The sequence below is a fragment of the Prionailurus viverrinus genome, chromosome C2 (genome assembly GCF_022837055.1).
Source record: "Prionailurus viverrinus isolate Anna chromosome C2, UM_Priviv_1.0, whole genome shotgun sequence".
Taxonomy (NCBI): Eukaryota; Metazoa; Chordata; class Mammalia; order Carnivora; family Felidae; genus Prionailurus; species Prionailurus viverrinus.
The window spans coordinates 25289881-25314223 of NC_062569.1; the positions used below are offsets into that span (position 1 = coordinate 25289881).

The window sequence follows — 24343 nt, forward strand, 5'->3', positions numbered from 1 at the left end:
AAAATCACAAGACCAGCCTGGATTCAAGGGGTGGAGAAATGGACTCTACCTCTGTATGCAGAGTTATGTTGTAAAGAGGCCTGGAGACAGGGAGGTAATAATTGAGGCCATTTTTGCAAAGTGCATCTCAAACAACAATAACGACCATTATTATTTTGTCGGGCTCTCCAAGGGCTCCAGAGTTTGTTGCCTTTCTTGCATGGTGGAGAAAATCGGGCAAAGATGTGAATTAAGCAGCAGGCGTGGGTAAAGAGTCTTGGAATGGGAAGACTAGACTCTGCACTGCGTGGATTTCATCTGCCCCCTTTTCTACATCTGAGAACTAAGCTTTTTTTTTCTTTAACGTATTCTCTTTGAACGTTATGAAAGCCAAAGTTGTCTAAAATGAGACCGACTGCTTTCTTAGACTCTATTATGTTGGCCTAATTACATATCAGGAAAATGTTTTTCTGGGGCATTGTGTGTAAAACAAAGAGGAAAACAACATCTCCAGCCGGCCCTGGCGTCCTTGCCCCTCCCTCTCGCTGGCAGGGGCTGTGGTCCTGCAGGAGGCCCCGGGGGAGGATGGGGGCCTGGAAGGCAGGGCTGCTGCAGCTGGCCTCAGAGGGATTTACACTTTCTCCAGAGCGAACGGAGGGGCAAGTCATTCCCGCCTCTGTCCTTCCAGCACAGCTCATGGTGGCTTCCATCTGGTGGGGGAACTTGTTACTCTCCCCACGCCCCCTAGCCCAGGATCTCCTGCCGCAGGAGAAGAGGCTCACATAGCTTCCCAGGTGCTCAGCACAGAACCAGGTTGACTGAGTGTGGAGATTCTTAAATGAAGAGCGGTATGAGAATAGCCTTGCCCTTGGAAATGCTGAAGAACTCGCTGAGTTTCCTGCAAGACTGCCCCCAATGTTAATAGCGCCCACTTGCCATTGGATAAACAGAGATGACCCGTCCCGTGGCATTTCCCTCGGGCCCTGCCTTCGGGTCGCTGCTTTCCATCACTTGAGGGATGACTCTTCCCCACACGCCCTTGTGGCCGGGGTCCCTGCGGCATCCAGGCACAGTCAAGGTAAACCCACATTTCCTGAGACCATGGTTACACCCTGTCTCATCTTCACTACCAACCACAGGCTCGACCTCTCGCCATCTGCCACTTCCCTCCGGAAATGTCCTCGGCTGTGGTCTCCTAGGACCTCGCTGTCCACTCCAGAGATAGTCTCTAAGGCTTTGTGTTGCTTGCCCTCTTATGACGTTTGATGGTGTGAATTTTTCTCCTTAAACCCGTCTCCCACCCTGGGTGCTCAAGAGCTGATTTCTCCCCATCTGGTCTGTGTTTTATTTATTTTCTGCTCACCTCCTCACCAGGCGAGCTTGTCCTCAGCCAACCTCAAGGCTCCTTGAGTTTGCAACTATCCGAGCGTTAGCTGTGTCCCTTCCTGTTCTTTGTTTTCATCCTACCTCTCCCTGCCTTTAACGATGTATTAGTTTCCTGTGGCTGCTGTAGTGGCTTAAAACAACATAGATGTATTCTCTTACACTTCTGGAGGTCAGAAATCCAGAATGGGTTTTAAGAGATTGCAATCGAGGTGTTGGGAGAGCTGCGTGGTTTCTGGAGACTGTAGGAGGGAATCTGTTCCTTGACTTTTCAACTTAGAGAATCCATCCTGCTCAAGGCCAGTCACTCTGGCCTCTGCTTCCAACCCCCCACCTCCTTCCCTTACCCTCACCTGCTTCTCTCTTCATAGGACCCTTTTGATGACATTGAACCCACCTGGATAATCTTCCCATCTCAAGATCCTTAACTTCATCAGATCTGCCAAATCTCTTTTATCATGGAAGGTGACATATTCCCAGGCCCCACAGGTTAGGATGTAGACGTATTTGGGGGACTGAGTAGGCATATTCTTTTCTACCACCGGCCCCATCTCATCTAGCTCCCTCCTGAACCTACCTTTCACTCTCCCTTGAACTCAGCGTGTCTAAAGTGGAATTCACTCCTTCTCATTGTCCTCCTTGTCCTGCGTGCCTTAGTTCAACACGTGATCAGCCCATACCCAGACCCCCAAATCATCATGTGCATAAAACACAATTTAATTTACCAAGTCTAATATTGATGGACACTTGGGTAATCTTCGGGGTTTTGCTATTGCAGACAGTTCTCCAGTGAATAACTTTGTACATTTGTCATGTCTTATACATATAGGATCGATTCCCAGAAGTGAGATTGTTGTGTCAAAGGGTAAACGTATTTGCAGTTTTGAGAGATACTGTCAAATTGTTCTTCATGAGGTTGAATCAATTTGCCTTCCTGCCAGCGATGTATGAGAATGCCTGCTTCCCCACAGTCTTGTCAACAAAGTGGTTGTCAAACTTCTGGGTTTTTATCAATATGATAGGTGAAAATATCTATCTTGGTAGTTTTAGTTTGCATTTCTCTTATTGTGAGATTTGGTGGGTTTTTTGTGTGCTTAATGACCATGTGAATTTCCTTTTCTGTGACTCTCTTCCTATCTGTATGCATTTTAAAGCTTGGATTACTGGATTTTTTTTTTCTTGTCACATTTAAGGGACTCTTTCTTTTTTGTCTGTAATATGAGCTACACATGTTTTCCCATCTTGTCTTTTGTCTTTTGACTTTACCTAGTTTGTCCTTTGCCATATAGAAGAGTTTTTATGTCACCAAACTTATTATTTTTATTTTATGGCTTCCAGATTCTAAGCTAGCTAGAAAGACTTCCAGTAGGGCCATTAAAATTAAAATAATAAAATTGTGTTAAATGTGAGGAGTTGGATACAGGCACCAATTTTGCTTTCTTCTGAAAAATCCCAGTGAAATGACACAAAAGAAATGATCAATGATAGGTAGATAGGTAGGTAGACAGATGATAGAGTCAATCCTCATTATTCATGGATTCTATATTTGCAAATCCTACTTGCTTAAATTTATTTATAATCCCCAAATCAATACTCCTGGTGCTTTCACTATCATTTGCAGGCAAATGATGAGTGCCAAAAAACTTGCGTTGCCAAAATTCATGTTCCCAGCTAAGGTGATCTCTGCCTTCTTGTTTCAGCTCTCTTACTATAAAACAAGTGTCCTTTTTGGAGTCTGCTTAATGCCACATTTTTCACATTTTTGTACTTTTTGTTGGTACTTTTGCTGTTTAAAGTGGCCCCAAGCCTAATGTTGAAGTGCTATCTGGTGTTCCTAGGCACAAGAAGGCTATGATGTGGCTTACAGAACAAATACATGTGTTAGGTAAGTTTTGTTCAGGCTTGAGTTCTAGCACTGTTGTCCATGAGTTCAAAGGTAATCAACAAGATATGGTAAACAAGGTGTCTTTAAACAGAAATACACATAAAACAAGGTTCTGCACTGATCAGGTGATGAGATATTGTCATCAGTATCTCACAGGAACCCAACTCTGTATTTCCCCCAGAGCATTGGTTCAGAGTATTCAGTAATTCTTGTGGCAGCATTACAGAACAAAGCTCCCATGGATAATGAAAACTGACTGTAGATGATAGATGATAGATAGATAGATAGATAGATAGATAGATAGATAGAGATATCCATAAGAACAAAAAGATTGGAAGAAGAGAAGTAGAAGAGGAATGCTTTCAACGCATTTTTAGAAAATAGAAGGTGGATAGAGGGATGCTAATTTGTTTAACAAAGCCCAGGAAACTACAACCTGAATGTACAAGGAGCCATTTTCTCTTGCAGAACATGAGAAAGGCTCTGGTTTCCAAAGCATAAATGACCATGGAATGGTGCAGAGTGAACTGCAGAGCTGACAATTTGGGGCATTGGTTTAAAGTCCTTACATGTGGTAGTAAGGTCCCTCGCTCCCGTCTCGGCAGCTTTGGGGTCTTAAAAGTAGGGCTGCAGGAAATTTAAAAAGGTAATAAAAAGGCTGAAAAATAAAGTAAAGGAAATCTTTCAGGAGGTAAAATAAAAAGAGTAAGAAGATGGGGAGGGATAATAAAATGAAAATATCAGTCCTCCATTTTGACTTCTAGAAAATCCAAAAAGAAGGGAGAAAATGGAGAAAGGAAAAATTATCAAGGGGAAATAAAAGAACACTTTTCAGAACTGAAGGACAAGAATCCTCAGATGGCAAGGCCATCAAGTGTATACAGCCCTTTGTATATAAACAACGCACACTAAGGCACATTGTGAAAAGCTGAAACTTCATGGGGAAAAATATCCTAAAATCTTACAAAGCACAACAGGTTACAAAGTATTAGCAATCAAAAGAGATTTCGCAATAGCAGGGCTGATCTCTAGAAGCTAGTAGAGCAGTCCTTGAAAAATCGGAACAGAAAAATAGATTTCAACCCAGACTTCTGTATTTGAATTGTTAGTTAAGGGTGATGACAAAGACATGTTTATGAACTCATGGATTCAAATGACTTCCAGGACATTGTTTCCTAGCCACTGGAGGATGAACTCCAGCAAAATGTAAAGGAAACCAAGAAGGAGCCTTAGATAGCAGTAGGAGAAGAACCCAGCATGGAAAGCAGCCAGACCAGGATTAGAGCAAAGGTTCAGAAAGCTCCAGAAGTGATGTCTCTGATGGAGAAAAAAATAGAACTAATGTATTTAGTTAGGGATATTTGTTGACGGGCATAAAATAGAGGTGTTGAGCATATGGAATAAATTTGTGATGGGTTCATGTACAACCAGACACACGAAGAAAAAAAGTGAGGACATGATTAACTCCAGGAAAAATGAAGGCTCGTGTGAAAAAGAAGGCATAGTCACAGTGCATTACCTGACCCGGCATTGAGCAATATTTGCCAAGTTGTAATAACACAAACACTGACTTTTGATTTGATTAAAATTACACTATGACCATTTGGGGCACTAACAGGAAGTAAGAGAAGTGTATGGGAATGCTAAGCCTTTATTTCCCATGGTAGGAAATGAAAAGATATCTAAAACTGATAACAGTAGTATAAACGTACCATGCCAATAAGCGTTGGGCATCAGTGTTTTGGCAGCAATTTTACGAAAGACACACACGTGTTTTTGCAGGGCTCTGCCTTCACGTGCCCTCTCCATGAAAGGTGAGGGCCCAGCCCAATGGCTTTGGGGAACAAAGGCAAACATTCCTTAGTCACTGTTTTCGGGTACAGACAGCATCCTAGAGCTGGCCCTGCACACTTTTCAGTTATGGGAAATTAAATTCCGCTCTTCATTCTCAGTCATGTAGAAGGGGCCAAGTCTTTTCTTTGCAACTGCGTTTCTCCCAGATTGCTTCCACAGATTGAAACGGGAGAAAAGAGAAGAGCAGGCTGACATTCAGGATACAAACTTTCTCACTGGACCAGTGTGTTACCTCCTGATTAGTTGCCTGCACAGAAGGTCTTTAAAAATGATTAAAAGACAGAGGCATTTCTTAGCAAACTCGGCATTCTGTTGTCACGAGTTTTGGAGGGTAAGGGAAGGTTGTGTTCAATGTCTGTTTCCTTAGTTGATTGGCGACCACTGGAGAAATTATAGGGAACAAAGGAAAAAAGAGCCATAAATACAAATGAATTCCTTTTATACACGTTGAAAAACCACAGGACATGCTCCATTTTTTTTTTAGCACTCCAGGTGTGATCGGAGATTACGGATCCACACAGGAGAGTGGAGAGTTAATTAAAATTTGTGCTCCGACTTCCAGAAAGAAATGCCTTTCCATTTGATAAGCAGGCTGTCTTTGGAGTGCTGTTTGTGCTTTTCTGTCCTCATTGGAGTGTCACAGAAAAGCAGATCAAAGGGAGCCTCCATTCGGATAGGTTTTCTACCACCTTTCTGAGCTAATGGACTTGAAAGCCTCTTGCACTGACTGCATGGGGCTCGTGTCATATTCTAGAAATGCCGTCTTCGTACAGTATTGATAATATGCAAACAGGCTTTGATAGATGCTTACAGAAAATCACATTTAACATTAATTAAATCAAGACCATCCCCAATAGAGTGGGAGAGTCTGGCAGAGTGGGACACCTCACCCCCTACCATTTGTATTTTGCTTTTCAACTCACCACGTGACGGCCAGATATTAACACTTGAGATTGAACCGTCAGCTCTGTCAAGCAGGGTTATGTTTTGTTGTGTTTCCTCTTTTCCTTTCAGTCTTTCTGCTTCTGCACCCTCTGGCTGACATCCCCTACCCTGAGGGGAAAAACTGTTGGGGAGAAATCCTGCTGTCTTTCTCTTTAAGATAGTGACAGAATGAAATAAAACAGAGCAAAATAGAGGCCGCCCGTGCGAGGCCTGTCTGAGCAGGTCAGGCAGGCTTCAGCAGGGGTTTGTCCATTGTCTTGCTGTGCTGGGTGCCCGCCCGAGAGAACCCGGCCGGCCAGGGCACAGTCACTAATAAAAGGACTCCATTCTGCCACTCAGGGCTTTGTGAGGCGCCAAAGCTTGTCCTGGTTGCCATGGCTACTGTCTGATTGTGGCGGGTTTGTCACAGTGCTTGATAAAGTGGGAAGGTTATTCTTGATAGGCCCAAGTAATCATAACCTCGCAAAGCTCGAGAGTGTGGATTTAACACTTTTTCCCTCCCCTCTCGAAATCGGGAATGCAGAGATGGGGGCAGGGTTGTCAGGATAAAGCAGCCACAGCAGGTGGTGAGGGCCATGAATGGCAGGAGGGATGCAGCTAGCTAGCTGTGCCCAGGGGGCTGGGCGGAAAGGGGTGTCACTGGGTCATCTGCCGTCCCTTGGCTGGGTGGGGGCTTCAGAGAAGGGGTCAGAACGGGGTTCTCTCCTGACCGCCTCCCCCCATCAAGTGATTATACCTGTGCTCCTCTCTCCTTTCCTCCCTTCCATCCTTCCCTTCCTGCTCCCCTTCCTTTATTAAGGCCCTTCCTTTCTTCCCCTTCCTTAGCCTCCCATCCTTCCACTCCCCTTCTCCCCTGCTCTCTCCCCTTCCTCGCCCCAAATCCCTTACAGATCTGGTCCTTTCAGAACCCTCTACTTTCCCTTCTCAAGAGGAAAAGGATGGGGAACGTTAGCTCGGAGGTAACAACTGAGGGAATTCAGCCATAGAATTGCAGTCTCTTCACTGTCATCAGAAGAGAACTAACTGATTCTCTGGGCAGTACCTCTCTGACTTGCCACATCAGAACTACTGAGAAGGTTCCTTCAAACAGATTCCAGGGCGCACCCCCAGGTTTCTGATCTGGTGGGTCTCCGGGGAGGGGGCAGTTTGCAAGACTCTGAATTTCTAACGAGTTCCCAGGGGATCCCTGGGATGTTGCTGGCTCAGAGACCACACTTTGAGAACCACTGTCAGAGGCCAAGACTTATTTTTTACAGTTGAGGAAACAGGCTCCCAAAGGATAAATTCGTTGCCAGGAGTTCAGGTGGCTTGGTAGCCATGGTGGGATGGGTGCCCAGTGACAGGAGTTTTAAAAGACATTTGAGGGGCGCCTGAGTGTCTCAGTCGGTTAAGCGAACCCCAACTTCGGTTCAGGTCATGATCTTGCGGTTTGTGACTTCGAGCCCCGCGTCGGGCTCTGTGCTGACAGCTCGGAGCCTGGATCCTGCTTGGGATTCTGCGTCTCCCTCTCTCTCTGCCCCTCCCCCACTTGCACCTGCACGCTCGCGCACGCTCTCTCTCTCTCAAAAATAAATCAACGTTAAAAAAAAATTAAAAGCCATTTGAAGAGGTAGGGCTCATCTGTCTTCCAGCCCCCTAGCCCAGAGCAGCCAGATGAGTGGTTCTATTTCCAAAAGGCCTCCAGGAGGACAGCCACTCCCACCAATGGTTCCCTTCTGAGCAGTGCCTCCCCCAAGTGAAGCCCACCTTCCTCGGTGCTCTAGGCCCGGTGTGGCCTTCTGTAGTATATGCTGGAGTTTTCTCCCCCCGGGTGCCCCTTCCCCCACTCCGTCTGTCAACTCTCTGCCCAGCCCTTGGGCCCCAAGAAGCCCACCTTGACCATGGCTGGTATCCTTCCGCTCTGCTGACCTTCGAAGCCTCGTGGCCCTGCCAGTAGGCCATTCTGTATTTCCATTACTTGCATGTGTGTGCTCTTGCCTCTGTGAACTATGACCTCTAGCAGCGGGACCGTGCCTTCATTCACCTCTGTACCCACCACTCTGAAATACTAGCTGGATGCATCCACACGGCTGCCTCGGTTGGAAAGAGTCTGGACACAGGTTTGAGATGTTCTGAGGCCAACTACAAGAAGCCAGCCTAACAGGGATGGGGAATCCATTGTACACACAGGGCAGGACCTTCCAGTGTCAGTGGGGAGCCAGGAGTAAGGCATCAGGCCTGCTGCCTTGGGAGAGCACGAGGAACCCAGGGCAGTAGCCTCTAGTTAGGGCACCCCCCCCCCGCCCCCGTCCGTGGTGGCAGGACTGAGTTTTTAAATTGAAAGGCAAGTTAGCCCCCTCAGACACACGCGGAAAACACGGGCAGCACTCATTTATCCCTTTATGGAAGGATGTATAACAGGTGAAGCTCCCTCTGTGCAGGTGTGTGTGTGAGCACACGTGTGTGTGTGTGTGTGTGTGTGTGTGTGTGTGTGTGTGTGTTGTTGCTGCCATGATTGGATGATGCTAACGACATGATCACTTACGAAATGCCGTCTAATGCCCCACGACACACTCCGAAATCACCAGTGTGTGGTGTCATGAATATGGCTTTGAGGCAAGGTGATTGCACTTCTCCAGTGAAACTCACAGGAGGCTAGTTGTCCAGACAAGAATAAACCCAAATGAATGCATTAATCCTTTGGCTCCAATTCCTTGCCGACTGCACAGACTGAGTTGGGGCCCAGCAAGAAATCCCATGTTGGCAGTTTGGCTCTGAAATCTTTAAGTGTCGTTGGAGCCGGGCCTCCAGGCTGCAGGACGCCCCCCACCTCTTTACTGAACAGCACCCCCTCAGTCACTCAGGTGTTGACATGGTGCGGTCACAGCCCTCACAGTGGCCTTTCTCCCCCCAGGGTGTCGAGGTGCAGACAGACTACGTGCCCCTGCTGAACTCCCTGGCGGCCTATGGCTGGCAGCTCACCTGTGTGCTACCTACTCCCGTTGTCAAGACAACCAGGTAACAATAATAGTCATCGTTGTTCTTCTTCTTATCATTATTCAACACTTCCTCTGTGCTGCACACTGTTCCCAGTAAGTGCTTCATGCACATAACTTATCTAATCCTGTGACAAGTCTGTGAGGCTAGTGGGGTCACTCCGATTCTCTGGCTAGGAAGTGACAGAACCAGGATTTCAGATTCTTTTTTTTTTTTTTCAACGTTTATTTATTTTGGGGACAGAGAGAGACACAGCATGAACGGGGGAGGGGCAGAGAGAGAGGGAGACACAGAATCGGAAACAGGCTCCAGGCTCCGAGCCATCAGCCCAGAGCCCGACGCGGGGCTCGAACTCGCGGACTGCGAGATCGTGACCTGGCTGAAGTCGGCCGCTTAACCGACTGCACCACCCAGGCGCCCCAGGATTTCAGATTCTTAACCACCACCTCCACAGAGCGCTCCCCGGCACCCCTCTTCCCACATGGGGAGCCTTGGCCAGTGAGTCATTACTGCCAGGCATGTCAAAGATGAGCCCCCGGGTTGAGGGGCCCCAGGGCTTTGAGGTGCAAAAGAAATTGAGCCCCTACTGTGTGCCCTGTGCTGGCCTGGATAGGTGCCTTGCGTGTAAAATTTCATTTAGTCCTCAGAAAACCCCTAGAAGGTGGAATCCTTTTATTAAACCCATTTTACAGCTGAGGCAACGTGGCCAGGGAGGTTGAAGGGACTCAGCCAAGATCACAGCCCTGGACCCTGGTCAGTAGTCCCACAAAGAGGAGGTAAAGACCTGCAGTCTTGCCCCTTGCTTGAGGCACTTCTCACAGTTTCACATTTAGGGACACTTGTCCACCTGAGCTCAGCCCACCGTCCCCTCAGCTCACGGGCTGGTCCTGGTGTTACTAACCCTGAAAGGCCTTCCATCTGTATTTTGGGTGTATCTAAACTAATCCTCCTAACTATCCTGTGGGATTATAAGCATAGATAGGATTCCCATTTTGCAGATGAAGAAACTGAGGTTCAGAGAGGCTCTGTCACATACCTGAGGTCACACAGACAGTAAGTGGCAGAACCTGGGACTAGCACCTCAGTCTGCATAGTCAGGCACTTCTCCTAGGCCAGGCAGCCCCTTTGCTGACCTGTAGGGATGCCCCCTCCCGTGACCCTCAGTGTCCCACCTTCCCCAAGACCTGCTACGTGTTCACAGGGTGATGGCCAGCGTGAGGCAAGGCTGGCGATCTGGGGGGACAGCAGGGCGGTGCAGCCGCAGAGCCTAGACTGAGGGTGAGAATGATGGTGATGATCAGTGCCTTCCAGGGTCCCTCCCTGAACGCATCTGGGCTCTCATCATGTCTCCCTCCTGACACTGGGCTACAGTGGGGCACTGCACGTTGCGGGGGGCTAGTCTGCAGCACCTTTGGGCCCTGGGCCATTGGGAGCCTCCATGCTGCCTCATGGCCAAGACTCCTGTGGGTATGGGGTGATGCAGAGGGGTAGAAAGAACCCTGCATTTGTGGCCTGAAAACTTGAACCCGAGTCCTGAGCCTGCCACTTGGTAACTGTCCGTCTTGGTCAAGTCCCAGAGCTGCTCTGAATCAGTTTCCTTGTCCGTAAGAGGGAAGAATGCCTACCCCACCACCCATTCCAGAGGACAAGAGTCGTGATAAGAATGGACTTGGGTGCGAAGCCCCAGCTCTCTAAACCCAGAGGGTGCTGACAGGTGTCTCTGTCTCCATCTCAGATCTCACACCTGCTCAGTCACCGCCCCCCCCCCCCAGTCCTCTACTTCCCTGTGCCCTACATGCCACCTCTCGGTGGAGTGGGGAGCACATGGAACCAGGCAGGTTTGAGCTTGAAGCCTCGCTGTGTGATCCCAAGCCCGCTCCTTAAATGAGCTTCTGTGTCCTGACTGTGAAGGCGGTGGGCTCCCACTCCTTGGAGCTCTGTGGTGAGACTTAAACGAACCATGGTGTGTGAAACCACCCAGCCCAGCCCCAGCACAAAATACGTTCGTTTCCTCCCATCTTCCCCTCTGGCATTCCACGCAGTGATGCTTGCCTCAGCAGAGAAGACACTTGCAAAGAGAGATTTAAGAAAGTGATCAGAAGATAGAGGCAGGGCTGAGAACAGTGACCTTCACAAACACGTCTGCCATCTTTGAAGGCAGCTGTGTGGGGTCCGAGAGGAACGCGAGCTCACTGCGCCTTAAACAAGAGCGGCCCTCCTGAGCGCCCCTCACCTGCGCCTGCAGGAGCCGGGCTGCCTTGGCGAGGGCTGCCAGCGAGGGTGAATCGGGCGCACGGCCCTCCCCTCTGCTCAGCCAGGCTCTGTGCCTGCTGTTCGGTAAAGGCTGGCCGGCAGGCAGAGCTCACCACCCATCCCGGGCCAATCTGACCTCTCCATGGCTCATTACCAAAGACAGATTTGGAAGAGGCTTCCCACCTCTTGAGATTCACTAAAGACGCCAGTTTATCATCATTTGGCCAAGATGCCAGCTGTTATTCCACATCGAGGGAAGGAAGGGGAGTTTCCAGCAACGAAGCTGGTATGGCAGGGACACCCACAAAGCTTTTGTTGAGCCTCCAGCATAACCCTCTGGAAGCAAGACGGGGATGGCCTGGGAGGGGGCTGCTGCTTGATTCCTGACCTCTCAGTGTCTGGTGGCAGCTTTCCTTTCTGTGGGTGGTCAGCCTTGACAAAGTTAGGGACAGAAACATCTGTGAGGCTTGGGGTCCCCCCCCCTACCGCCACCAGGTGTAACAACTCATTCTCCACTCTGCATGTGTTACAGGGAGGGGAATGTATCCACCAAGCAGATTGTCTTTCTTCAGAGACCGTGTCTACCTCAGAAAATCAAGAAGAAGGAATCAAAGGTAAGTGACCTTGATTGCCTTCCCCAGTTTTCCTTAGCAGGGCTCCATCCTCAAGTGAATTTTCTATAGCAGTTGAGCAGGCAGTCAGCTCCAACTTCCAGGGGCTCTCAGAGGAACGCCTGAGCCCTGCGGCAAACTGAATCACACCCGAGGCTGCCAAAGCCGGACAGATGGGGACACTGGAGGGTCTTGTCCTGCGGTCGGGCCGGAGAGTGGAGTGGAACAGTTCTGCTGGACACTCATGTAGGCCAGATATTCCCAGTAAACTAAAAATAGGGGCATGAAGTCAGCTGCCATCTGACCAGGGGGCGGGATGGCTTGAGTTCATGCCCAGCTTCTCTGAATCTTCATCTCATTACAAGCTCTGGTTGCAGCCCGTTGGATCCGTCAGGACATCGGAAGTTTGGTGATTTTGGTGGAGGGACCCTGCCAGGGCTCCTTCTTGGTGTGCCCCGACCCGAGGGCCTCTTAGTGGCAGCGGCTGGTGTGGACAGAGACCAGCCGCAGTCTGTGGCAGTGGACCCTCGGGCTAGGCTGTCCAGGGGATGGCCAGGGGCCTTTCTCCCTCACTGGATGTCGCGTGAACCGGCCTGGAAACAGCCATGCTGAGAGCCTGTGGCTGCTCTCAGAAATTCTCCCATGTTTCCAGAAGTCAAACCCAAGTCTTTCCCCTGTGTCAGACACTTCTGATGCTTCCCAGCCCCAGCCGGTGGGTGATTCTCCCGTGGGTGTTTCACCATTTACTCAGGAAGAGATGAGCGAGTCAGTGTGTCAAAGCCCAAGTCAGGTGTCACCCGAAGCCAGCTTGAGCCACCTTTGCTGGCCAAGGCAGCGCTGCCTGGCAGAGCCTGGTGGACCCGCCCCGCTCCTCACACTTGGCACCGTCGCGTGCTCCCCTGTTAGTTCCTCGCGTCCTTTGGACACGGAGCCTGGACAGGAGCAACAAGCAACGGACAGATTGTAGCAGCCCCTCACCAGCCAGCAAACCCGGGGGGCGGGAGGGAGGGTCCTGGGAGGAACGCCAAGGAAACGGCGACCTGAAGCCAGATGGTGTAGAATGCAGAGGAAGGTCTCTGTCTCCGCTCCAAGATGCTAATGTGACAGGTGACGGCAGCCGAGGACCAGAAGGCAACCGCTGAAGCCACCATTAACCACCAGGAGCAGTCAGCCGCCGGCTGGAAGATGGATCTTCCCGGGACCACTGTCAGCTGCAGCTTTGCCCCAGGCTCCTGGGGACCGCGTGCATTCACAGTGACATCCAACAAAAGCACAGGCGAGGCCTCCATCAAACACCAAAACACGCCAGCTCTGCCCTTAAGAGAGGGAGGTGGTGCTGCACTTTCTGGATCCCAGAGGAGAGACGTGTGGTTTGATTTTGGTACAAAGGCTGTGGGGCTCACAGAGGGCGACAAGCAGGAGATTTTAGAGGTAGAGTTTTAAAGCTGCTGTAACAAGTGGAGCAGCTTCCGTCAGGAAAGTCCTGAGGATGGAGTCATCTAGTTCGTGATCAGGAGAAACTTGGCCCCAGTCAGCCGCAATCATCTGGGCGGCTGCTTTCTCTTTTGAAGGACTTATTTATCCCCTGCCCATTCATAGGGTTGGCTCACGTCCAGCGCTTGTTTTCTGTGTGACCTGGAGAGGTCGCCTCACGGGCAGAGCCCCAGAGAGGGGACTTTACAGCCTGATGGCTTGTCCCCCTTTCATCGTCCTGGCCAGTCTTCCCGCGGCTGACTCAGGTTGGCATCCTACTCCCACTGAGGTCTGGGTGCCACGTTCATGGCAGTAACTCCATCGAGCCCTCGCAGGACTGATGCTGTTGGCTGCCCTCTGCCTCTTGAAGCACCTTTTCTCTTGGCGCTGACCCCACACCATCCTGGTTTTCCACTAGGTGGTTCAAACCCAGCCCCATTTCTCTCTCACTCCCTAATCTCTTCCTTAGAAAATCTCACTCATTCCCCAGAGTGAAAAATCTGACTCCTACCTCCGAGGTGATGACTCCTACACCTGCATTTTCAGGACTCGCTTCCGCCCGAAACCCAGCTCCACGTGCCCCGTCACTACTCAGCATCTCAGAGCGACCTGTGATCTGGCTATCCCCCTCCCCCTGTCTAGAACAAGGGCACCACCACTGTCCAGAGGCACCCACCCACCCAGGGCTCATCCTTGACTCCCCATCTCCTTGTTGCCGTGGTCAAGCAGAAACTTGAATCCTCAAGACAGAGACTTGAATCCCTCCCCTTCTCTCCGCATTCACAAGCCTCAACAACTCTAATCCTCTGGTAACAGGTCTCCCCTTCAACTATATTCTCCATCAGGAGCCAAAGTGATCCCCTTAAGAAAGAATATTGCAGGGCACCTGGGTGGCTCAGTCACTTGAGTGTCTGACTCTTGATTTTGGCTCAGGTCACGCTCTACAGTCCTGAGCTCAAGCCTCTGCATCAGGCTCCACATTGACAGCACAGAGCCTGCTTGAGATTCTCTCTCTCCCTCTCTCTCTGCCCACCCCCTGCTTGCTCTCGCTCTTAATCAATCAATCAATAAAAAGAAAAAAGCATACTGAATCATGTCACCCCACTGCTTAAAGCTTTGTGTGAGTCTTAAGATAAAGGTGGAAATCTACAGTGCGATATCCACAGGACTGTGTGTGATCTGGCCCTTCTTAGTTCTTGTGCCATCACCCCCATTTTCTGCATTCCACCTACTGTGGCCTTCATGCTCTTCTGTGTCCATTCCTGCCACAAGGCCTTTGCTTTGACTCTTACCTCTGCTTCAGATGCTCTCTTCCTTTGTAATACGTTGGGAATAATCACATTCCTGTCTTGCAGAACTCTTCTTTTGGTCTAGAATTATTTGTGATCATTAGTTTATCCTCTGCTGATAGAGTCAGACATTAACTCCATGAGAGCAAAGCCCTGTTTTCCTGACTTTTACATGCCCAGTACTTGGCTTTTAGTAGGTACTCGACAGATATTTGTTGAACCAATAAATGAGTAATGAAACGTCTGAGCCCAGGACATTCTTATTACGTATGGGTTGAAATCGAAGAAAAGGGACCATAGGTTGGCACAGCAAGGACACAGCGTATTGAGTCCTCTTTTAATCAGCAAAGTGGAGGAAATTCTCCAATCAGGACTTTTTCGGCATTTGGAAGAAGCCTCTTTGTGTGTGTGTGAGTGTGGCTCTCAAAGCAAATAATTAAACTCCTTCCAAGGTAATAGGTGATTTCTGCCACACCAGAAGTCTTCCTTCCAGCTAACGCTCTTGATGTGGAGGCAGATAACGGACAGTTTTTAAAATGTGCGAATTAAATCCATTAGCCCTTGCCACTCGGAGCTCTGGACACTCACTGCTATAAAGTGAGGGATTTTTTTCTCTTCTGCAGTTATCGCTGACAGGGATGGCTCATTGGATCCTTCTCGGTATGGGCACCAGCGGGCGGCACGCCCGAGTGCCACAGACACGCTGGCTTGGGAAGCCTGCTTAACTTGTTCAGAGGCTCTCCCGATACTGCTCGAGATAAGGAATCCGTCCTCCCGGCTGGGCCGCCTGCCTTTAAGCATCTGAATGTTACACACCTCCCCTCAGATCCGCAACCCATAAAGCTGTCACTGTCCCACGGGTGGCCTTTTTGAGCCTTGGGATCTGGAACAACAGTTGTTTGTTAAAGCCCGAGATTATCCTCAGCTTAAAGGAGGAGGAGAAGCCCAGGTTAGGAAGGGAGCCCGGGTGAAGATGGGAGGGAGACAAGAAACCCCTCCATGGGGGACAGAGCTGGGGGCTGTGTTTCTCTTTAGCTCAGTGCTTCTCACACTGTGGCCCGTGGACCAGCAGTATCAGCCTTACCTGGGAGTTTGTTAAAAATGCAAAATTTCCTGGGAATGCAAGCTGGTGCGGCCACTCTGGAAAACAGCATGGAGGTTCCTCAAAAAACTAAAAACAGAACTACCCTACGACCCAGCAATTGCACTACTAGGCATCGATCCACGGGATACAGGTGTGCTGTTTCGAAGGGACACATGCACCCCCATGTTTATAGCAGCACAATCAACAATAGCCAAAGTATGGAAAGAGCCCAAATGTCCATCGATGGATGAATGGATAAAGAAGATGTGGTATATATACACAATGGAGTGTTACTCGGCAATCAAAAAGAATGAAATCTTGCCATTTGCAACAATGCAGATGGAAATGGAGGGTATGATGCTAAGCGAAATTAGTCAAAGAAAGACAAATATCATATGACTTCACTCATATGAGGACTTTAAGAGACAAAACAGATGAACATAAGGGAAGGGAAACAAACATAATATAAAAACAGGGAGGGGGACAAAACAGAAGAGACTCATAAATATGGAGAACAAACTGAGGGTTATGGGAGGGGTTGTGGGAGGGTGGATGGGCTAAATGGGTAAGGGGCATTAAGGAATCAACTCCTGAAATCATTGCTTCACTATATGCTAACTAATTTGGATGTAAATTTTAAAAAATAAAACAAGTTAGAAAAAAAATGCAAAATTTCCCTCCTCTCTCCAGGTTGCACACACTGGATGGGGTGAGTGATGGGTTTCAGGAGCCCTCCAGATGATTCTGACGTCTGCTCAAGTCTGAGGGCCGATGTCTTAGGGGAGTAGTTTAGGGTCCTTTCTTGGCTCCCCTGTGGACTGCCATTCAATTTTTATCATTATTGATTTTTTTAAAAATAGGCCTGTCAGGGAGGCTTCAGTGTAGATCTTTTTTTAAGTAAGTCAAAACAAAGTATCTTTAATGGCAGTTAAATCTGACTTCCATTAGCTAACCACTCGGCCTAATGAGTCAAGTGCCTGACCCAGCAGGTGCATCTTAACATTGTACTGTCTGAAAGCTGAGGCCCTTACGTGTCGGGTTAACCATTCCAAAGGTGCATGTCCTCTCCCTTTGTTTCTTCTCCTCCCTGGCCTCTACAGCAAGAGCCTAAAGCCTCTCGTCTGCCAAGAATGAGAAGCTGGAAGGGTAGTGTGGATGGAGCCAGAGACACCTGCGTTTGAATTCCAGCTCTGCTCTTTTCTAGCTGTGTGACTTTGGGCAAGTTGCTCAACCTCTCTGAACCTCTGTGTGTTCATCTATACAACAGTGCTAACAGTGATTAGTGAGAGTAGTGCTTCGGAAATTCAGGGAAATGGGAACCTTGCCACCGCGTGAGATACGCAGTAGGCACCTCGGTGTGTGCTTGTACTTTCCTCCGCAGGTACCCTGCAGCAGCCTGCCTTCACAGCTTGGTACGTTTCGCTTTCAGATGATACAGACCCTGAGTTTTGGCCCCTGCTACTTCCCCGCTTCATGAGAATGCCCCCACAAAGGACAGAAGGACAAGGGAAAGGTTGAGTCAGGACCTCCTCGGGACTTGTCTGCAGCACCCGTGACAGATGTGGAGGGGTGCCCCCCCCCCAGGAGCTTGGGGAACAAGTGACATCACCACAGCCCATCTGGGGACACAGAAAACAGTGTAGTCCTAGAAGGCATTTGGCTTGACAGATTTCCCTGTGATGACCAAGAAGGACAGAAAACGGCTGGGAGAGTTCTCGCCAGCTCAATGCCAGCAGCCCTGGCTGGTTCCCGGCGAAAGCGGCCGGTGTTCTCCTGGCGGATTATAGCAAATCAACAAAATGTGATCTTCTACAGGAAACTAGATGTGGCTGGACTTCCAGAAGAGGCATGGAAGTTCTGTTTAGTTACCAAGAGCAGCGCTGAGAGAATAGCTGGGTTTGCGTTAGAAGACAAGAGTCGAGGCTAGAATGTGGCACAGGTAGAATCGTCCAGGGTTGTGCACTGCTCAGCTGCAGAGGGGGCTCTGGGCATCCACTACAGCGTGGATGGGCCCCCGAGGTGCAGCACAGCCCCGGGCCGGGGGGGGGGGCGGGGAGGGGGAGAGGCGGGGCAGACACCTATTTCGGAGATGAGGAATTTGAGATTTGGAGGGATCAATAACTTGCCCAAGGACAGATGGCTCGTGAGTGCCAGAACTGACTGACATGTGACGGGAGGTCTGGGCCACCATGCTATCATGCTTTGACGTTTTAGCATTTAGAACCTTTCACCAGAAGTAATCTCACCACTTTATTGGCAAAAGTGAAGCTTCCTCCGACTTGCCTGATAGCTGGCTTCCTCTCCAAGTACTGTATACAGGCCGGCTTACCTGGCCTGTTTCTAAAAACATGCAAAATGCAGGGGTGCCTGGGTGGCTCAGTCTGTTGAGCGGCCGACTTTGGCTCAGGTCATGATCTCATGGTCCGTGAGTTCCAGCCCCGCGTCGGGCTCTGTGCTGACAGCTCAGAGCCTGGAGCCTGTTTCGGATTCTGTGTCTCCCTCTCTCTGACCCTCCCCCGTTCATGCTCTGTCTCTCTATGTCTCAAAAAAATAAAGTAAACGTTAAAAGAAATTTTTTTAAAAACATGCAAAATGCAGATAATAATTTGGGGACATTGATTTTTTTTAAAAAGGCTCTTCTGTTTTGATTGGAAATAAAACGTAGCAGCAGCTGCCCGTGACAAGGCAGCAGTTATGAACCACGATCGTGCCGTGCCCACGATCCTCGGAGGTTGCCACTGGGGGCGGCAGCAGTGGTCCTCAGGTCCAGAGTCAGCATCCTGCCCTGGTGGGTATGAGGTTTGAGATGTCTGCGTGGCAGTCTCTGCCCAAGTGGGCACCACTGGGGCAGGGGTCCGAGGCGTCACCCCGCCTGCACAAGGGCTCCGTTGCTGGAGCTTATGGCTTGGGTGCAGGAAGCTCAAACCATCCCAGGGGGAAGTCTGTCAGTCTGTCAGGTGTAATATGAGAGAACCCCCAAACAGGAGTGTCCGGGGAAACCCATCCAACACCATAGGTGAACTCATCTGAGGACTTGGGGGGCGGGCAGGGCCGAGGAGGACAGGATGGATGTTAAAGCCTAACCTCAACAGGTACTTCTTTCTGTTTTCTCTACTTTGATGAAATACTCACATTTACCAGTGTTGTCGAAACTCTTAAATCCAAGAACCCCCATGATGTGTTCAATCTCAGAACCCTGCGAGTAGGCAGATATTTTGAGGAAATAGGGCTCCACCACTAAAAACTGCACAAAGGTGGCAGATTAAAAACAAAAAAAAAGAAAAAAAATTCCTGTAGCACATGTTTGGTTTCTCCTAGCAAAGCACTAGGTTGTTTACAACATGGCGAAGCCTTAAGAAATCGTTTTCCACTGATGGTGCAGCTGCATTCCTGGGCTCCCCCTCTAGCCTAGCAAGGAGTCAGCAGTGAAACTCCTTTACTTTTTCTCTCAGTCACAGAGTGCCTAACCCTCAACTCCCTATTAGGTGACACTATGTGGTGCCACTGAAATAGAAGGCAGTGACCATCGTGGGACTTAAACTAAAACTCACCCTATGGTACCGTCGTCACAGAGCTGTGCCTGCCCCAGATTAGTCCCATGATGCTCTTCTTCCTGGTGAGACCACTCTGTCCCTCGGGGGTCCTGACTCTGGCCTCACCTGCCCAGCTCTTGCTCCTCTGGGGGCTTCTCTCGCGTCCTTTGTGTCTTTCACAACCGGGCTTGGTACCTGCTCAAGATTTTGTGACTGTCACCCTCCTAAGTGTTTACCACGCACAGGTCTCTGGCATCTGACTCTGAGCACTGGGGACCCAGGCCCCACTGAGTGGACTGCCCCTCTCTGAGGTGGGAGCTGTGCTGGGCATAGGTACCCCTCAGGATGGCAGAGGTCACAGGGATCTTTGCTCAGGAAGACTGAGAGCACCCCGTATGTTTGGGGTGTGGAAGAAGGCCACAGTCTCTGCTGGGCTGTTCGCCCACAGAACACATCCCTCTTTTGTAACCACAGTGACCCAAGTATTCTCTTCCACACCCTTCGTATTTCCCTGTCTGCTCAAGCTCATTTGCCCAGATTTATTCCCAGCGCACAGGCTCTCAAACTGGCTTCCTCTGGGGCAGTTCGTGTAGTCAGCAGGCTCAGCGGGACTTTGAAATTTTCCCCTCTTTCCTTCCTTAAATTAGTTTCTCTCTCTGGAAAGCGACCAGAAATAATGTCTAGACGCACCAGTACCTCCTCACTACACCCAAGCGAGGTTTTGACGCTGGAATTACAGGAGTAGCTCGGCTTGTGGGCTCTGTCGTCCTTCCATCCGTTCACCCCACAAGTAGGTTTTGAGTGCCGACTCTATGCTGTATTCCAGGGATACAGGTATAAATAAGACCGCTGGCAGCCTTGACCTGATGGAGTTGACTTCTAGCGTCAGTCATGACAGCAGTGTATCTGGTATATTATATCCCAGGTGTGTGCTAAGATTTACATGGATTGTCGTGGTGCTAAGACGCATCACACGGATTGAATCATCCACATCAATACCCTTTAAGGGAGGGCTTGGCAAACGGGGGCTTGGCTCCCGGGCCAAATGCGGCCCACCGCCTGTTTTTGTAGATAAAGTTTTACTGGAATACAGTAAACTTTATTGCGCACATTCGAAAGTTTACTGGAATACAGTAAACTTTGTCGCGCACATTCGTGACATATTAGCTATGACTGCTTTTACGATACAGCAGTGGAGCCAAATGGTTACAACAGAGACCGTATGGCCTGCGGAGCCTAGAATATTTATTATCTGCCTTTCCCAGAAAAAATCGCCAACGTTGTCTTTACAGAAAACCAAGTTGCCTGACGTTGACTTACGTTAGAGTTACTGTCCCATTGTATAGATGAGAACGCTGGGCCACTGAATGGCTACTGAATGGCGAAGAGACTCTTCAGGAAGTCTCACGCCACATCTTCCACATGACCCGTTCTTGTCCAGCTCTATTACTGACTGTGCGACCTTGTCCTCTCTAAGCCTCTGATGACTTCCCTGCCACATGGGGAAATGCTTTGCTGCAGGTCAGGCTCCCCAGGAAGCAGCCTTTGATAAATTTGGGTGGAGGAATTTTTTGGGGGGTGGGGTGCCCCGGGGAACACCTGTGGGGAAAGGAGGGCACAGGAGTGGGCAGGGGGAAAGACGGGCTACGATGCAGTCACAGCAGTGGCTTTATTAGCCAACCCCTGGGGGAGCCCTGGAACTGGGATGGCCTTTTGGAGTTGTTCTGAGTTGGGACAGGAGGGTGGGGCACACGGCACAAGGCCGGCCCCATGTTCTGTGCCCTTCTAATTCAGGAGATCTGGTGAGAGTGTGGGCCCAGTGCTTGGTCGCCCACAGCCTGCTCGGAAGGGAAGCAAGTAGCCAGCACCGTGGCTCATAGGAGGGGCAGGCCCCTGTGTCTTCTCCCATTCTGCTTCTCCAAATAATAGGATTTCAGGACCTCTTCTCCCAGAGCCAACTGAAAGACATACCCCCTCATCTCCAGAGTCCCCTGAAAACCACAACTAAAATACAGTGCATGGGGGCGCCTGGGTGGCTCAGTCAGTTAAGTGTCCGACTCTTGATCTCGGCTCAGGTCATGCTCTCACAGTTCATGGGTTCAAGCCCCCTCATCAGGCTCTGTGCTGACAGCACACACAGCCTGCTTGGGACTCTCTGTGCCTCCCTCTTTCTGCCCCTCCCTGTGTACATGCTTGCTCTCTCTGACTCTCTCTGTCAAAAATAAGCAAATAAATAAACATTTAGGGGCGCCTGGGTGGCGCAGTCGGTTAAGCGTCCGACTTCAGCCAGGTCACGATCTCGCGGTTCGTGAGTTCGAGCCCCGCATCGGGCTCTGGGCTGATGGCTCAGAGCCTGGAGCCTGTTTCTGATTCTGTGTCTCCCTCTCTCTCTGCCCCTCCCCCATTCATGCTCTGTCTCTCTCTGTCCCAAAAATAAATAAACGTTGAAAAAAAAAAAAAAATTTAAAAAAAAAAAAAATAAAAAATAAATAAATAAACATTTAAAAATAAGTAAATGAAATACACTGCATGGAGGGCATCAAACAGGCTCTTATGGTGGGTGTGATGTGTGTGGACCATGATTCAAGTTTGCTGCTGGTAACGCTCTGCTCCAGGAGTGCTGGGAATCGTGTCTTGCTCAGACAAGAGCTTGCGCACACAGACGGTGGGGTGAAGTGCTGGGTTCACAGAGACAACATTTATTTATCCCCATCCTCTCTGCTTTCTAGTTCCAGTGGCGATTCTCCCGAGAAGACATGCACAACAGGCAGATGAGGAAGTCCAAAGGCAAACTCAGCGCCAGAGACAAGCGACAAACAGAGGAAAATGAGAAGAATTTAGAAGACCAGTTTTCCAAAGCCGGAGACGTGGGAAACTGTGTGCCGGGCCTGCATCAGGAGGACGAGGCGTCCGAGGAGCTGAAGGTCCCTGCCCAGGAGATCACAGAAGAAAAGCTCTGTGTGGAGGGTGGGGCTGTGCAAAACGGTCCTGCGGGTCATTGTGGGGCCCCGGAAGGGGGCTGCGCTGAGCAGTCCCATCCCAGAGAGGATGCCAGGGAGGGAGGCGCCCAGGAAGTGGCCGCAGAGCCGGAGACAGCGGGGGACAACTGAGTCCTGAGCGGCTGGTGTTGCACGCCTGATGCGCTGGCAAAGCGGAGGCACCGTGCCGGCATCTGGGTGGGGGGCTGGTTTGCCCCAGCGTCACGTGTTACCCTTTGGCTTGGCTTGACCTCTTCTCGTGAGCTCACCGGGCCCTCTGAGGGCCGGGTCCCTGACAGTTTTGGTCTCTGCACATCCACTAGAAATGTGTCCTAATGCCCCAGTGTTAGAATGCAAGAGGTCAGGTTATTTCTTCATCTGTTTCCCAGTCCCATGGGAAGGAGTGGCCCATCCAGTGCCTGTGTCCCCCCCCCCCCCCCCACTGCCAGGTTCCCCAGGGAGCATTCGAGTCAGGTCCATCCATGGACCTCCCTGGCTACAAACCAAGACTGTTCATTCCCACACCCTGCCAGGGGTGCATTTTACATCCGCTGCTGCTCTCTGCAGCTCTTTGGTGATGTAACAACCCCCGGAGCCCATCAGGTGCCCTCCTCCATCTAAGCCCCACACGCCCTGCTGCTTTGACAAGGAAAATGACAGTAGGGAGGGGAGGTGCCCCACCTCCTGGCTTTTCTCGAAGTATTCCCATAGATACTGGTAATTTGAAAATGAAGAGGTAATTCTGTGTGTACACCTGATCTTGCAGAGTTTCCAAGAAAGTATTCTGTATTAGTATCAATGCCAAAAAATTTTTTAAAGAATTTGTACTCAGCACATTATCTGAACACACGTTCCTTCTTTCATTTCAGGGCAACCCGACTGGTTGGGAGCTCTTGTTATGTGCTATTTTAATCAGTGTATCATTGGCCAAGTTGTTTCCATGTATGCTATCACGTGTTTATATTGTCCAGAAAGTATTGTTAAGGCTTTAAGTAGTTGCAACTGGTGAACCGTGGAGAGAGAATGCCGATTGTCTTGACCCAAACAACAGCCTTTCTCTTCTCTTTCTTGTTTAGTTACTTAAAGCAATAAATCATCTATGAGTTTAGTGCATTGTGAGCATGGAATATTGTGTCACAGTGAAAAGCCTGTCTAGCCTCATGTCCAAAGGACTCGACTCCACAGTCCCCATTCATTCTTTATATAAGTTTCTGACTCCTGGCAGCATGATGATTTTGGAGAAGAAAATGAAGGTCCTGTAGAAAACAGCAGAGCCAGCTAAACACGCTGTGCTTTCCTGTCATGTGTAGAAAGAAGATGGAAAGTGGGATTCAGGTGTCACCAGGTGAGGCAGGGCACAGCCACTCCCCGTTGCCCGGGGTGGTGGAAACAACTTTTAAAACAAACAAAAAGCCCTACCTCGGTTTCTATGCATGTTTCCAGACTTTTAAGTAAATTATTTCATGAAGCAAGTCTCTTCCCTGTTTGCAAGTTTGCTGAAATACACGTTTATACTATATTTTGTAGGGCAGAATTGAAAACCCTGTACAGCCACATTGTACTGTTGTTTTCCTCTTTTTTTATAAAGTTTATGTATTTTCACAGAGACAGAGACAGCGTGAGTTGGGGAGGGGCAGAGAAAGAGAGGGAGAGAGAGGGAATCCCAAGCAGGCTCCGAACCACCAGCTCAGAGCCCGACACAGGACTCGAACCCACAAAACTGTGAGGTTGTGACCTGAGCTGAAACCAAGAGTCGGACGCTTAACCAGATGAGCCACCCAGGTGCCCCAGTTGTTTTCCTCTTGGTTTTCGAACAAACTTCCACCACCGAGGCCCCGAGCTTCCCTAAAAAGGTTGAAGGCTCTGTTCAAAGAGAAGGCAACTGTTTAAAAATGACATTTTCTGCAGTTATACCCAAGAACATCTATACAGCATTGATATTAAAAGTTATCTCTTGGCTTATATCTTCGAGGGTCACGGCTTTTTAAAAATGCAGTAGTTCGCAGAGCCTGGGACAAAAACAATGCCCATCTCTCACAACTTTGGAAGGTGTTTGGTCCCAGCATGCACCCCTTCAGGTGGATGCCTGTATCACTCAGC

General features: G+C 49.7%; 1 protein-coding gene and 1 long non-coding RNA gene across 3 annotated transcripts in view; one reads left to right on the forward strand and one right to left on the reverse strand.

The window, feature by feature from the left end:
* Window positions 1-23351, forward strand: part of RFTN1 (raftlin, lipid raft linker 1) — a 208680-nt gene extending 185329 nt beyond the window's left edge. For both annotated transcript variants that reach the window (XM_047875543.1, XM_047875542.1), the window contains exons 8-10: window positions 8940-9043; window positions 11808-11889; window positions 21995-23351. In XM_047875543.1, coding sequence (XP_047731499.1) covers window positions 8940-9043; window positions 11808-11889; window positions 21995-22375 — 567 coding nt within the window. In that variant the 3' untranslated portion in view covers window positions 22376-23351. The remainder of the gene's footprint in view (window positions 1-8939; window positions 9044-11807; window positions 11890-21994) is intronic.
* LOC125175196 (uncharacterized) lies at window positions 5390-6481 on the reverse strand. The gene is made up of 2 exons (XR_007155691.1): window positions 6025-6481; window positions 5390-5482 (listed from the first exon to the last, which is right to left on the reverse strand). It is a non-coding gene; the product is annotated as an uncharacterized LOC125175196 (long non-coding RNA).
* Window positions 23352-24343: the final 992 nt, after the last annotated feature.